Raw genomic sequence first — 13,482 nt, forward strand, 5'->3', positions numbered from 1 at the left:
TAATATAATAGGTAAACTAATAAATGAACTAATGAATTGTCACCTTGGAATTACAAGGTTTTATCTGCGTTCTGAATGATTTTGAGATATTGAGCTTTAAAGTTTTTGCATGCCATATAGCAAACAGTATGTGTAACATGTTTTTTAAATAAAAATGTAAACAACTTCTAAAAAAAACATCCCATAATGTAAATCAGTTGTCATTTAATAAGAATATGTCAATAACTCAATTTTGACAAAAATGTCAGATAGAACCTTTTAATTCTAAGCTGACGAAATGCATTTCTTTACTGATTATTTTAGTATTTATAACAATTAGATGTATTAACCCAAATTGTTCTGATGGTTTTTAGTGAAAACATTCAAATACAATTTTATGACTGGTAAAAAAAATAAACAAATAAATAAATAATAGTAACTATTATATATATATATATATATATATACACAGTAGTCAATGCTGGAAGTGGCTAAAAAAATTAAGTTTTTGTATTATAAATAAATAATATATTAAGTAAACTAATAAATGGATTAATAAGTAAACTAATAAATGTATTTCTTAGCTGACTAATTTAGTATTTATTGCAAATGAGATGTTTTTCCCAAATTTGTTCTGATGGATTTTAGTGAAATCTTTCAAATACAGTTTTATGACTGGTAGAAATAAATATAGCAATAACCATTTTATACTGTATATATATATATATACAGTACTCAATATTTAAAGTGGCTTAAAATAATCTTATTGTATTATAAATAAATAATATAATAAACTAATAAATGTATAAATATTTAATCTATGCTCCTATACAAATATTAATGCTGTTCAATAAACGTTTTTCTTTTAGGACAACTTTTATAAAATGTTTTAATCCACTTCAAATATTATATCTGAGTATATGTATATGTGACATGTAAGTGATATAAAGTATATATTATTTTTGCAGCAGCATTTAAAATAAAACCTTTGAACACACAGAGAAAGGAAAACTTTTAAACCTTCCAGAAGTTCTTCAAAATCCTCCACAAAGAATTCTCTTAGAGGTCTTCGCTTCGGTCGCTTTAGTGTATTAACTAGCTGCTGGATCTTTGCTGACACACGGCTACTGACAGGAACACCTGCACACAAACAATCATGTATTAGGTGCAACATTATAAGCATAACAAAATATTTGAAACTAGTTTTGTGATGATGATAACAACAGGATAAACTAATTTTGTAGTATTAAAATGACAGTTCAGCTAAAAATGAAAATTTGTCAACATTTACTTAGTTAGTCTGCCAAACTTCTTTACTTTTTGTTTTAAGAGTTTTCACTGACTTCCATAGTATTTTTTTCCTACTAAGTCTGCCAATGGCTACTGGTTTCCAGCATTCTTCAAAAATATCTTCTACAGTGTAAAATACACTGGAGGGTGAGTAAAATACTGAGCTCATGCTTGAACTGTCTCTTTAAATAGTGTTTGTTTTGTCATTTGAAATTCCTCCACACTGCAGGAACACGTGAAAAAAAAGCAGCCCCACTCACCATCTCCTGTCTCCATCAGCTCAGCATTACCATATTTGGGCGGGGGTCTGGTAATCATGGAGATTTGTGGACGATGAACAGAAATGGGGGCGGAGTCTGGCATGTAGCTAGTGATGTCAGGAGGAGCCGACAGACTGTCTGCAGTACACAAACAAACATGTTAACTCTTGAGCAGAGTAACATACAGCAATTCATTTACCTAACAAATCTGATGATTCCATATCACATGCACAACAATACTGTATCAAACAGTGCTGCTTTTCAAACCTTTCCACTCGAAGCAAAGACCATTATTTACATTGATCTATTCTGTAGTATGTTAATAAAACACCAGTGGATCCATATCAAAACGTATGCATGGCTAAAATGAAGGGATAGTTCACTCATTTACTTACTTTTCACTTCTCACAAACCTGTTTGAATTACTTTCTTCTGTTAAACACAAAAGAAGTTATTTTGAAAAATGTTGGAAGCATTTAAACATTACCTTTCATAGTATGTGTTTTTCCTACTATGGTAGCCAATGGTTACAAGTTTCCAACATTCTTCAAAACATCTTTTGCATTTAACAGAATAAAGAATCTCATAAAGAGGCGAGTGAATGGTGAGTAAGTGTTCATTTTGGGGTGAACTATCCCTTTAACCCTTGTGTGTACAGTTTAAAGAGACTTGAGTTCACTCAAAAGGAAGATTTGTTCATAATTTAATAATCCACAGCATGTGTGGAGCCCACTAACTTCCTTTGCATGGATTAAAAATGCAGTAACACTTCATTTTAAGGAACAATTCTCACTACTAACTACTGGCTTGATTGACTTCCTTTAATTAAGATATTTTCAAATTATACACTGATGATCGAGATGAGGTCAACTTTTTCAATAGTAGTTTGGTAATACAAGCTTCAGTGAATCAAATTTATAAATGTGTTTAAATTGCATCTTATTTATTAATAAAATGTGTACATTTTCAGTGTTTTGAGGGATATTGAGTGACTATTTTAGAGGCTGCTGTAGGTTAAACTACACAAATTATGTGTCTATTTTTTTCTTCTAGGTTACATGCAGATTTAACACTTATTGTACAAGAAACGTGTTTTGTGAATACTTAAGATGTGCTCTAGAACAGCCAGTTTTAGAATGTTAAATAATATTGTTCATGGTATTGATTGGCGCGATTATGCATTCACAATGGTATAAACTGTTATAGGTTGGGGAGGGTTGGGGGTAAAATGTATATTTATATTTTACATTTTTAATTATAAATAGTTAAGATATAGATCAGAAATCAGAGAAAGCCATTTCTTACTATTAAAGGACTGACCCCCTCATACATCTTTTTTTGATGTCTTTCAGGGGGGATCAAGCATTAAATAGAGGGGTCAAGCCCCACTAAACCCCCCTGTAATTCGCACCATGCTTAAAGGGGACCTATTATGCTTCTTTTTACAAGATGTAATTAAGTCTCTAATGTCCCAAGAGAGTGAATGTGAAGTTTCAGCCTAAAATACCCCAAAATAATGTTTTTTACTCTTTAAAACTGACCCTTTTAGGCTTTGATCCAAACTGTGCCATTTTGGTGACTGTCTCTTTAAATCCAAATGAGATTGTGCTCTTTTCAAAAGAGGTGGTGCTACAAATGCCTATGTGTCAGCATAGTGGCAGATTCAGATTAATGTCCTATGCTAATGAAGGAGAGATTAATGGGCGGGGCTTTTCCTCTCTGATGACATTTAAAAAGGGAGAATGTCAATCAAAGCGTTTCTGCTGACTGTTTTTATCAAGTGTGATTATGAAAAATAAAATGTATACATTTTTACCAGTAGAAGCTGGCAATATTTGCGACTGTGACTGTTGCCACACAGTTGTGTTTAAACCCCTATAAAAGTGATTTTTTCATTTTAGAAAACATTTATAATATTTTGGAACAGTAAACATGTCAGGCAAAATATTTAAAATAACCGTTGACTTCTGCTATTGTCATTAGTTTTAAAAGCACAGATTTCTTTACAAAACATTTAAAAATACTTACATTTACCTTAGGAATGGTATAACAGAAAAAATGTAAGCAGTTTCAAAACTTTAACTTTTCCAAACCACAATAAATCTTGAAACGGTTATCGTATAGTGGGAACTAGATAAGCGTAAGAAAATTATGACAGCATTTCCATTACTGGGTGATTTTTCTGATTTACCTTTTGGTTATCAATTTGAACACAAAAGTATTATGAAACACTGACCCTCTGAATCCAGAGATGACCAAGGGCGATCTGAATGGTAGTCACTGGAGTGTCTGACCACTATTCCATTCTCAGCAGAAACACCCATTTCTCTCAATCCCCGCCTTTTCAGAGACAGATGAGACATTGGACCAACTGAGGGGAAATTAAAAGAGACAGAGATACGACAATTAATCTATAGCAATCATATTAGAAAAGAACTACTCAAGCAAATATCTGTTTACTACTTAAAGAAGCTGATGCTTAGGGTATACTCAACACTGAGCACGGTTGTCTTGAACCCCTTTTGGCATTCATGAACTTTCACAAAGTCACTGTGCTGCACATATTAGAAGGTTTGCTGAAGGTGCAGCTGTCGTGCAGTAAGAGGTTTGCGTCTTTGATGAACTATGACTGTTCGTGTTCATTGATGATTAATAAATCCATATGAAACAGCCCCTTAAAAGTGACATCAGGTTATCAGTTTCGCGCTCAGGCTCACTTTGCACTCACTCTACAAGCATACCATGCCAAAATCCAACCGAACCGCACTCTCGCACACCTCTTCCAACTGGACCAAGGCCAGCCAACCGAACCACACCTGGGTGCGATTCGGAGAACTCACACTTGTCAAACAAACTGAAAAACGCACCCAAGCACAGTTCGGATAGCCTAGTGTGAGTGCACCCATTAGCCTGGTTTATCCTTCTGCGTCAAGTGATCGGTGTGACCCACGGCGCATGCAACGCGCGTAGCTGTGCATTCATACTTCCACACGCTGTTTCTGTTGCTCTGCAATAACACGTCTGAAATGCTTGTTGGCAGTGAGGTGTTAATGTTCCTCTGTGTCTGGTGTTGTGTTGTTCCTTAACGCTTCCTTATTGTACGAGTGGTTCAAACTCGCTTATATTGGAGGCAGGAACCGGCGGACGTGCAACAACTTTAACCATAAGGTAAACACAAAACAATTGCTCCATCGGGCTCACGCAGCTCTCGTTCCCACCCACACTCGTCAACGATACCAAGCAGACCAATCACAGAGCTTGCGCAACACATCGTTGCGACGTGTATTTACATTTTTTTGAGAGGTGCACGTCAGCGACGCCGACTGCCACGCTAGAGCTATGCGCCCACGCATAGGCCGTGCCATAGCATACGCGTGCGCTTGACGCAAAGCTGTTTGAGCAACTGATTGGCTTAAGTTAGCTGAGCATGAGAAGCCGGTTGGCTAATATAAGATGATCTTAGTATGGAAGTTAGTTTAAAGGAAATTCAGAAGAGATGCAAAAAATGCACATTTCATATTAAAGTGTGAGAAGCTGATTGGCTGAAATTGATTTTTTTAAAAGTGATTTAAGCATGAGAAAGTAATTGGTTGGTTAAACAGAGCTGATTGGCTGAAGTGTGCTAATCCTAGAAAGCATATTGGCTAAAACAGGTTAATCAAAAATAATTGATTTGCAAAGAGTGTTTAGCATGAATGACTGATATTAGTCAAACCAATAAAACTGATTGGTTAAAGTGAGTTGGTGATGTATATGTATTGGCGAATATGAAGTGAATTTAATGTTAGAGAATTTGGTAAGTCAATTAAACTGACTGGCTGAAATGAGGTGAGCTTCAGAAGCTGACTATATGAATTTGAGAAAACAGAAATGACTGGATGAAGTGAGTTGAGTGTGAGAAGCTTACTAATTGAAATCAGTCATGCAAACAGAATTGATTGGCTGAAGTGAGTTGAGCGTGAGAAGATAATTGGCTGAAATTAGTTGGCCAAACAGATTTGACTGACCAAAGTGAGCTTAAGAAGCTGACAGGCTAAAATTGGTTAAGCAAACAGAACTTGTTGGCTAATGTGAGCTAAGTGGCAGTCTGAACGCTGGTTCAGAATGAGAAGTCAAAATGGCTAAAGTGAGTTTCTTGATGACACTTTTTTTGCATTGTAAAAGTATTTTTATATGAATTGAGTAGTACAGGGTGGGCCATTTATTTGGATACATCTTAATAAAATGGGAATGGTTGGTGATCTTAACGTCCTGTTTGTGGCACATTGGTATATGTGATGGGGCTCATGAAAGAATAAAGTTACGTTAAAACCAAGCACACCATTGTTTTTCTTGTGAAAAAATAAGATTGCAAATAAGATTGATGTGTCACATGACCCTCTTCCTATTGAAAAAAACAAAAGTTGGATCCAAGATGGCGACTTCAAAATAGCCACCATTAGCAAATAGGACTGATTCATTGGAGTTGAATGCCTGGAGAAAAACTTTTGCTCCTTGTTCAAACTACATATTTAAAATGAGTTGAAATAAAACCATTCTTAAGGTTTTTGTTGGCACAACTTAACTTTTTTATGTTCAATCCACTTAAATTTGTAAAAATAAGTAAGATACAAAAAAGTCTTCTTTCATATGACGCGAGTGGAGCATGAAGATCTGGCTTGAACAATCCCTGAAAGTGACCTAAATTGATCTCAGTGTCATTTGTCGCAAAGCGAGCATTTGTTTGCGTTCTTACTGGCGTATGTGTGCATGCTTGTCTCTGCCAGTCGGGCTGCATTGGCAGAGCTGTTGCTGTGCGACGATGATGACGATGATGTTGAGGGAGAGCCGTGGAGAGCTCTGCTGATCCACGAGTCCACACTGACACCTCCTGCTCTCCCCAGAGACCCCTCAGCGTCAGAGCCGGAGGACGAGTCTGCGGAGACACACAGAGAACAGTAACACACACTCTTATTCAGTGCCTCTCACATACAAACACACACACATATTAGTATTGGTGGTTCACAAGGACTCTCCATAGGCGTAATGTATTTTATACAGTAAAACACCCCCCACCCTTAAACCTAACAATCACACCAAACCTGTAGCATAATTTGAATGTCAATAGATCCCATTAAGCAGTCTGTTAATTATACATGGGTGATTGTGGGGGTGATCAAGTTTTCGGTAATGTTAGTATGTGTAATACAAGCTTCAGTGAATCAAATGTATGTATTAATTTAAATAAGATCGAAATTTATTAATAAAACGTATTGAAGTGTTCAGTGTTTTGAGGAATATATAGTGTATTCTGACCTACAGTAACCTCTTATTAGCTATTTCAGAGGTTGCTGTAGCTCAAAGTACAAACTATGCGTCTAATTTTACTTTCCTTTTAGGCTATATGAAGATACAAGCACCTATTTTACAAGAGAAGTGAACACTTACAATGTCTATCTGTGCTTTAGATTTGCTGGTTTCAGACAGCTGAATGATTTTTTCCTAAGACTGATTATGCATTCACAATGGTATGACCCGTTATAGGGGTGGTCAAATGTACTGCACGCATTATATTCTTTTAATTATTAATATTATTATTAAAGACAGTGTTTCTCAGCCCCGTTCCTGGAGGGACACCAGATCTGCACATTTTCTATGTCTCCTTAACCAAACACGCCTGAATCAGATCATCAGCTTATTAACAGAGACTGAAATACCTGTAATGAAGGAGAAAGACAAAGAAGACATCCAAAATATGCAGTGTCGATGGTCCTTTAGGAACATGGTTGAGAAACACTGATCAGAAAAAAAAATATTTCTCACTACTAAAGGGCTAAACCCCCCCATACATCTTATTTTGACATCCTTTGGGGGATCAAGTGTTAATAAGGGGCGTCAATCCCCCCAAACCCACCTTTAATTCGCACCCTGCTATTAAGTATTATTTCTAAGCGTTCTAAATTATGATGAATTCTGATGAATTATTATGAATTATTAATGATGAATTATGATGAATTATAATGATGAATTATGATAGCTTACGAGGACTTTACGTGTCCTCGTAAGCCACCTTAATAGAGCACAACTAGGTCATAATTATGTCATTATACAATTTTCTGTGCTTGTAAACCACCAAAAGCACTACACACACACCTGGAGGAGTGTACGTGTCCATGGAGGTTTGGCCGATGAGCGAGCGCCGCTTGGATGGCAAAAGCACAGCCATCTTTCTCTCACTGTGTCGCTCCAACGCAGCCTGAACCGCTTCTGAGTGAACATCTGAGAGAGAGAGAGAGAGAGAGAGAGAGAGAGAGAGAGAGATTTTACACACGCATATATATATATATATATATATATATATATATATATATATATATATATATATATATATATATATATATAGATAGATAGATAGATAGATAGATAGATAGATAGATAGATAGATAGATAGATAGATAGATAGATAGATAGATAGATAGATAGATAGATAGATAGATAGATAGATAGATAGATAGATAGATAGATAGATAGATAGATAGATAGATAGATAGAGAGAGAGAGAGAGAGAGAGAGAGAGAGAGAGAGAGAGAGAGAGAGAGAGAGAGAGAGAGAGAGAGAGAGAGAGAGAGAGAGTGAGAGAGTGTGTGTGCATGATGCTGAAAAGCTTCTTAATGTTTATGTATGTGTGAAGTTCAATAGAGTTGCTTTTTCAAGCCTGTTCACAGATTTATTTAGGGAGATTATTTATTCAGTGGTTTATCCATACAGGAAATACTGTCAGCAGCACAGATTGCATCTAAGCCCAACCACATGTTCTGCAGTGCTGACAAAGATCCACAACTTTTGGAAAAGTATTACAACAGATGTATATTGGTATTTTTCTCAATGATATTTAATATATTCTTATAGCATATAATTAACATATAATCCATACTATGTCATTAATTCATTTATTCATTTTCCTTCAGCTTAGTCCCTTTATTCATCTGGCGTCGCCACAGTGGAATGAACCGCCACCTTATTCAGCATATGTTTTATACAGCGGATTCCCTTCCGGCTGCAACCCAGTATTGGGAAACATCCATACACACTCATTCAAACACATACACTACAACCAATTTAGTTTATTCAATTCACCTACTGCGCATGTCTTTGGACTGTAGAGGAAACTGAAGCACCCGGAGGAAACGCACACCAATTTGGGGAGAACAAGCAAACTTCACACAGAAATGCCAACTGATGCAGCCGGGACTCGAACCAGCGACCTTCTTGCTGTGAGGCGACAGTGCTAACCACTGAGCCACCGTGTCGGCCAATATCATTAATTCATCTCATTAATTAGTACATGTAATGAATTTTTATATTATATTACATTCTTTTTAAAAAGTTGCATTCATTGAATTTATATTAAAATAGATAAAGGTTTTCAGCAAGTGGCAATATTTGTTCACGTCATCATGCTTTTTTATAACTAAGAGCTTTATAACCTTCCCAGTTCTGGGTTGCACCTGGAAGGGCATATGCTGTGTAAAACATATGCTGAAATAGTTGGCGGTTCATTCCACTGTGGCGACCCCTGATAAGTTAGGGATTATGCCAAAGGAAAATGAATAAGTACATTTTTTATAACCGTTTAAAATGAATGTATCGCTTTATATGGCTAACTCTAATAATACATTCTCACAATTAATTAAAATTTTTCTCTGAATTTAATGGATACAAATACAAACTGGAAAAACACTATTTTAATATAGAAATTTGTAATTATTGGCAGAAAAAGTACATATTTTCTTTATACTTCAAATCAAACTATCATTAGACAGAATTCATTCAAAGCATAGATTTATTCAATGAGGAAACAACTGAATTTAGTATGAATCTGTTTGGACTGTTTTTACAGAGCAAATACAGTGGGGAAAGAAGTCTTGAACACGTCACCATTTTTCTCAGAAACACCTGAGCATTGCATGTGACTTCATTCTCCATATGAGAAGCGTTTTCAAGCTGCCATCACCAAAAAGTCCTTTTACAGGGTTTCTGCAGGTTTCACCAAATTAAATTTAAGACTTTAAGACAATTTTAAGACCAATTATGAATAAAATTTTAGACTCATACAGGGCTAAATGCGAAGGTGTTTTTCTAATGGCACAAATGGATTTTTTTTTTAATTTGACATATTAAAAATATTATAATTGAATACATTTAATAGTACAATAATACTAATTACTTAATAATTTAAAAAATGTTACATAATTAAGTTATTTCTTAGCAACGTATTTTAAATACGCAGAGCACGGGAGGTACGCTGCAGGCGCAACCCTCACAACCTTCGATCAATTCATGTATCCTCTATTTCACAACTCTCTCTCTCTGTGGGCCTCTGGAATTGTCAATCTGCTGTTAACAAAGCAGATTTTATTACCTCCATAGCCACTCATTCTGACTTTAGTCTCATGGCTCTAACTGAAACCTGGCTGAGACCGGAGGACACTGCTACACATGCAGCTCTTTCTACTAATTTCTCTCTTTCCCACACCCCTCGTCAGACAGGGAGAGGGGGTGGGACTGGACTACTGATTTCCAAAGAATGGAAATTCACTCAGAGACCGTCCCTGCCAAAAATCAGCTCTTTTGAATTCCATGCAGTCACCATTATCCACCCCTTTCGCATAAATGTGGTTGTCATCTACCGCCCACCGGGTACATTAGGTCACTTCTTGGATGAACTGGATGTTCTTCTCTCATCTTTTTCTGATTATGACACTCCCTTGTTGGTGCTAGGTGACTTCAACATCCACATAGAAAGACCTCAAGCTGCTGACTTCCAGACTGTGCTTGCATCTTTCGACCTCAAAAGAGCACCTACTTCTGCTACTCACAAATCAGGTAATCAACTAGACCTTATTTACACTCGACATTGCCTCGCTGACCAAACACTAGTAACTCCACTACAAACATCGGATCATTTCCTTCTCTCTCTCAACATCCACATTACTCCTGAGCCGCCACACACTCCTACTCTAGTTGCCTTTCGCAGAAACCTACGCTCTCTCTCACCCAACAGACTATCCACCATTGTTTCTAACTCTCTTCCTCCATCTTGCAAACTCTCTGCACTTGATACGAACAGTGCAACTGATACACTCTGCTCCACGCTAACATCATGTCTAGACAGACTATGCCCTCTGACATCCAGACCAACCCGAGCCAGTCCTCCTGCACCCTGGCTCTCTGATGTTCTCCGTGAGCATCGCTCAAAACTTCGGGCTGCTGAGAGAAGCTGGCGAAAAACAAAAAATCCTGAACAGCTCATAACATACCAAACTCTTCTGTCTTTTTTCTCGACTGAGGTTACTTCTGCAAAGCAGACATACTTCCGTCAGAAAGTCAACAGTGCCACCAATCCTCGCTTGCTTTTTAAAACATTTTCCTCCCTCCTTCACCCTCCTCCTCCACCCGCATCCTCCACACTCACTACTGATGACTTTGCTACATTCTTTTATACCAAAACTGCAAAAATCAGTGCTCAATTTGCTGCACCTACAACAAACACGCAAGATACACCACCAACACCACACACGCTCACCTCTTTCTCCCAGCTCTCTGAGTCTGAGGTGTCCAATCTCGTGCTATCAAGCCATGCAACCACCTGTCCGCTAGATCCCATTCCCTCTCATCTCCTGCAAGCCATTTCTCCTGCAGTCATACCAACACTGACTCACATAATTAACACATCTCTTGACTCTGGTCTATTCCCTACTTCATTTAAGCAGGCTAGGGTAACCCCTCTGCTAAAGAAACCCAACCTGGATCAAACGCTACTTGAAAACTACCGACCGGTATCCCTGCTTCCATTCATGGCCAAGATTTTGGAGAAAGTAGTGTTCAATCAAGTCCTAGACTTTCTTACTCAAAACAACCACATGGACAACAAGCAATCTGGCTTTAAGAAAGGCCACTCAACTGAGACTGCCCTGCTCTCGGTCGTGGAGGACCTCAGACTGGCTAAAGCAGACTCTAAATCATCTGTCCTCATCTTGCTGGATTTATCAGCTGCTTTTGACACTGTAAACCACCAGATCCTGCTATCTACGCTTGAGTCACTGGGCGTCACAGGCACTGTTATTCAATGGTTCAGATCTTACCTCTCTGACAGGTCATTCAGGGTGTCGTGGAGGGGAGAGGTGTCCAACCTACAGCATCTATACACTGGGGTACCTCAGGGCTCTGTGCTTGGACCACTTCTCTTCTCTATCTACACGGCATCTTTAGGAACAGTCATCCAGAAACATGGTTTTTCCTACCACTGCTATGCTGATGACACCCAGCTATACCTCTCTTTCCACCCTGATGATCCCTCGGTTCCAGCTCGCATTTCAGCCTGCCTGTCAGACATTTCACTCTGGATGCAAGATCATCATCTCCAGCTTAACCTCATGAAAACGGAAATGCTTGAAGTCTCTGCCAACCCGACCCTTCACCATAACTTTTCAATCCAGATGGATGGAGCAACCATCACTGCATCCAAAATGGTAAAAAGCCTTGGAGTAACAATTGATGACCAACTGAACTTCTCTGACCACATTTCTAGAACTGCCCGATCTTGCAGATTCGCACTCTACAACATCAGAAAGGTCCGACCCTTCCTATCTGAACATACAGCTCAACTCATTGTTCAAGCTCTTGTCCTCTCCAAACTGGACTATTGCAACTCTCTGCTAGCCGGGCTACCAGCTAGTTCTATCAAACCTCTTCAGCTGCTTCAGAACGCAGCAGCACGAGTGGTCTTTGATGAACCCAAAAGAGCACATGTCACTCCGCTACTCACCCGTTTGCACTGGCTGCCAGTTGCTGCCCGCATCAAATTCAAAGCTCTGATGTTTGCTTACAAAGTGACCTCTAGCTGTGCTCCTTCGTATCTGCTCTCACTTCTGCAGATATATGTGCCCTCCAGAAACTTGCGTTCTGTGAATGAACGTCGCCTCGTTGTTCCATCCCAAAGAGGGAAGAAATCACTTTCCCGAACTCTCACATTCAATCTGCCCAGTTGGTGGAATGAACTCCCTAACTACATCAGAACAGCCGAGTCACTTGCTGTCTTCAAGAAACGACTAAAAACGCAACTGTTTAGTCTCCACTTTTCCTCCTAATCTGCAATTGCCTCTCTGGCTATACCACTAACTGAGCCCTCTTTCTCTCTCTCTCTCTATTAAAAAAAAAAAAAAAAAAAAAAAAAAAAATTTCTACTAATGTTTTGCTTCTTAGACTTTTACACGCCTAAAACTTGTCTATAGCGCTTGTTCACTGCTGCTCTTATAGTTGTGTAAATTGCTTCCTTGTCCTCATTTGTAAGTTGCTTTGGATAAAAGCGTCTGCTAAATGACTAAATGTAAAATGTAAATGTAAATAATGTCTCAAAACAAGCAAGCTCTAGTTGTATGCATAAACTTGTTTTCAAGATAACCTTTTCTTAACATAAAATTAAAACATGTTTTAAAAAGTTTAAAAACTATAATAAACTAAATGTATGCACAAATATCTGTCCAGGTCAGACTCCTCAGCAGTAAATACAGTACATGGAGAACTATTAAACATGTTATTGTAAGGAAAATAATTAAAACGTTATGTTAAATAGAGTTAACACATTTTGAAATAAAAAGTAATGATAAAAATGGCCAGATTGAGTAGCTAAACATGTACAAAGGAAAATTAAGACTCGTTTTAAAAAAGATTTAAGACCTAGAGCATAATATTTCAGCTAATTTAAGACTTGTTAATTAATTTAGTTTTTTAAATTTAATAGATATTAAGACTTTTTAAGACCCCACAGACACCCTGTTTTATATAAAGTATTAAATACGTTTTAGTAGTTCAGTACTTTCCTTGCGTCATTTCATTGTTAATACACATAACTCATTTTTCAAATTTTTGGGGGCTGTTGCTTTATTTCCATGTTTGTATTCTTTGGGTTTTT

At 37.5% G+C, this 13,482-nt stretch overlaps 1 protein-coding gene across 1 annotated transcript in view; it reads right to left on the reverse strand.

Moving 5' to 3' along the window:
- The window catches only part of LOC130238390 (disco-interacting protein 2 homolog C-like), a 79,127-nt gene that overhangs the window by 39,761 nt on the left and 25,884 nt on the right, over positions 1 to 13,482 (reverse strand). Inside the window, exons 4-8 of the mRNA XM_056469391.1 lie at positions 7,662 to 7,787; positions 6,265 to 6,444; positions 3,766 to 3,900; positions 1,530 to 1,667; positions 1,000 to 1,119 (exon numbers count right to left, since the gene is read on the reverse strand). Of these exons, the coding sequence (XP_056325366.1) occupies positions 1,000 to 1,119; positions 1,530 to 1,667; positions 3,766 to 3,900; positions 6,265 to 6,444; positions 7,662 to 7,787 (699 nt within the window). The remainder of the gene's footprint in view (positions 1 to 999; positions 1,120 to 1,529; positions 1,668 to 3,765; positions 3,901 to 6,264; positions 6,445 to 7,661; positions 7,788 to 13,482) is intronic.

The sequence above is a fragment of the Danio aesculapii genome, chromosome 2 (assembly GCF_903798145.1).
Source record: "Danio aesculapii chromosome 2, fDanAes4.1, whole genome shotgun sequence".
Lineage (NCBI taxonomy): Eukaryota > Metazoa > Chordata > Actinopteri > Cypriniformes > Danionidae > Danio > Danio aesculapii.